This window comes from Anarrhichthys ocellatus, unplaced genomic scaffold (assembly GCF_004355925.1).
Source record: "Anarrhichthys ocellatus isolate YVR2014 unplaced genomic scaffold, GSC_Weel_1.0 scaffold126, whole genome shotgun sequence".
Taxonomy (NCBI): domain Eukaryota; kingdom Metazoa; phylum Chordata; class Actinopteri; order Perciformes; family Anarhichadidae; genus Anarrhichthys; species Anarrhichthys ocellatus.
Genome location: NW_022280156.1, coordinates 443,178 through 445,451, shown reverse-complemented (window position 1 = coordinate 445,451; position 2,274 = coordinate 443,178). Strand labels below are relative to the sequence as shown.

General features: G+C 46.0%; 1 protein-coding gene across 2 annotated transcripts in view; it reads right to left on the bottom strand.

The window, feature by feature from the left end:
- ptp4a1 (protein tyrosine phosphatase 4A1) overlaps positions 1-2,274 on the bottom strand; it is a 6,931-nt gene that overhangs the window by 3,490 nt on the left and 1,167 nt on the right. For both annotated transcript variants that reach the window (XR_004213853.1, XM_031877115.1), the window contains exons 2-3: positions 886-1,583; positions 543-635 (exon numbers count right to left, since the gene is read on the bottom strand). Coding sequence is in view for 1 of the 2 variants with exons in the window: in XM_031877115.1 (XP_031732975.1) it covers positions 543-635; positions 886-990 (198 nt within the window). In the remaining variant the exon portion in view is untranslated. The remainder of the gene's footprint in view (positions 1-542; positions 636-885; positions 1,584-2,274) is intronic.

Below are 2,274 nucleotides of genomic sequence, written 5' to 3'. Positions count from 1 at the left end.
GGTCAGAGTCTCATCTGACGTTTTATGGGTTTGGTTCAGTGGTTACACATTAAATTAGTTTTTAAGAGAATCAGTTTATGGACAATAATTAAGAGACGTCCATGAACAGAACTGTGCAGCGTTGATTCTTCTCTGGCATATAATTCAATGACTTAATCAGCTGTTCCCATAATCCATGAAGTCGTTTATCAAGCGGAAACATTTGTTGGTTTCCAGCTTCTCACACGTGAGGATCAGCTGCCGTCATCTTAAATATCTTTGGGTTTAAAAAAAATGTTCAAGCGACCTGAACTGTGAGAACTGTGTTGAGCATTTCTGGGAAAAAAGCATTTATTCTGAAAGTTGTTTGCGAACATGAAACATCTCCGGTCTCCCTCTCTTCATCTGATCTGTGGCGAGAGACCCAGCATGCCTTTCAGCGGTGTAACAGGAAGTATTTAAAGTCTAAGAGCGCAACATTATGGTTGCATTTAGTCTGTTTGGAGCGTTTGAGCTGGGAGAGAACATGCAGCGTGTCCTGATGTGGTCCACAGTGAACTCACCAGAACCTGGATCCCTTCTTTCACCACCAGAGCGGCATCATAGGTGGCCTCACAAACCCTCACCACGGTGGTCACTCCATATTTCTTCAGCTCCTGTAAAAGAATGCATCACGGTGTTTATGAGAAAGCTCTCTCAGGCAACATGTACGTACACGAGCAATGCAACTTGAGTCTAAGTCTCACATGCGTCTGTTATTACGGGGAACCTTCGACGGACACATTGTTTTATTATCTTCCTTTATCCTAGATATTTCCCACCACGTCGTCTTTAAAGAGTCCCGTAATGTGGACAGACTAAACTACAGCTGCCCCGTGAACCCTTTGAACCGATGCTGAGGCTCACCTCGATGAACTTGTTCAGGGTGGCGTTGGTGGGATTGTGGGTAATGAGGAACCTCATGTTTTTGTAGGTGATCTCCACAGGGGCCGGTCTGTTCATACGAGCCATTGTGACAACGTAAAAAGGAGAAGATAACAAAAGCCAAACGTCTCCACAGAGTAAAAACACTAATGTAAACACTCGGTTAAAGTCGGAGGGAATGTCAGAACACAAATGTCCAACGAGCCTCCAGAAACCCAGAGACACAGATCCTCCGGTCTTCTTCCAGGTTGCCTAAAAACAAAACAAAAAAGAGGAAAAACCGAAGGCTGCAACGGGCAAATGTGGAAAATTTAGGGAGTTTTCGGCCGAAAAAAAGGGCGGACAATCAGGTGAGAACCCTCTCCTTTGGAACAAAAGAAAAGAAAAGGAAGAGGGAGAACAAGGCTGGTTCCACCTTGGTTCTGGCCAGGCGGAGAGCCGACGAGGGCAGTGTGCAGCGCGTGAAGTTACCCCATCCAGGCCGAGTTGTCGCTGGTTCTGGGAGGCGTCCCGGTGCTGCCAACTTTCCGGGGTTCCCCTTCCTGTGGCTCAAGTGCGTCGGATTCGAGGGCGAGTTCGGCCGTTCACTCGTCTGCATAGGCAGCGTGCTGAGCCTGGCAGTAGTCCCCACTGCCCTTCAGAAACTCCATAAATGTGTGACCCAGAACACCACAGAACTGCTGCAGGAGACAAGGACACATCGATGTAAACACACAGAGGGCTCAACGCGTTCACACAGACTCACGGTGCAACGAAAACTGCCTCATTTAGGTCCTACGGCCAAAGATAAACCTGAATCGGTGGTTTTGTATTCTTTGTTTTGTTGTAACTCTTCCATGATTAGATTTGTTTGACGTCAGATCTTTGAGTGAGCGAAGTCCTCGGTTCAGGTTCAAGGTTTCTATTTGACAACACGACGAGCAGTAAAGTAATAACACTGCAACTTTCATTCTGAGGACTCTTTTCGTTGAGGCAAGGCACTAAGCACTGCCAGGGTGAGCGGGTTTGATTCCCACACTGGACAGGTTTTTTTTTTTTTTTTAAAGGAGCCTCCAACAAAATATAATGGAGTTATAAAGACGACAAAATAAAAAACAGCAAAACACGAGTGTGTTACATAAAGTGACACCATGTAATATCTTACCTAATGGCTGCTGGTGTACAATAGGACGGATGTGTCATATCTGACATCTAGGTCATAACTGTGAGCTCACCAGGAGGCCTTCAGCAGGACTTTAAACATGGCCACCGTTATTATTATGATCATAAATCTGTCTCACGACCACTCAGTGCCGAGATAAGATAAGATAATCCTGCATTGGTCCCACAGCGGAGACATTTACAGGATTACAGCAGCATAGTGGAGTGTGT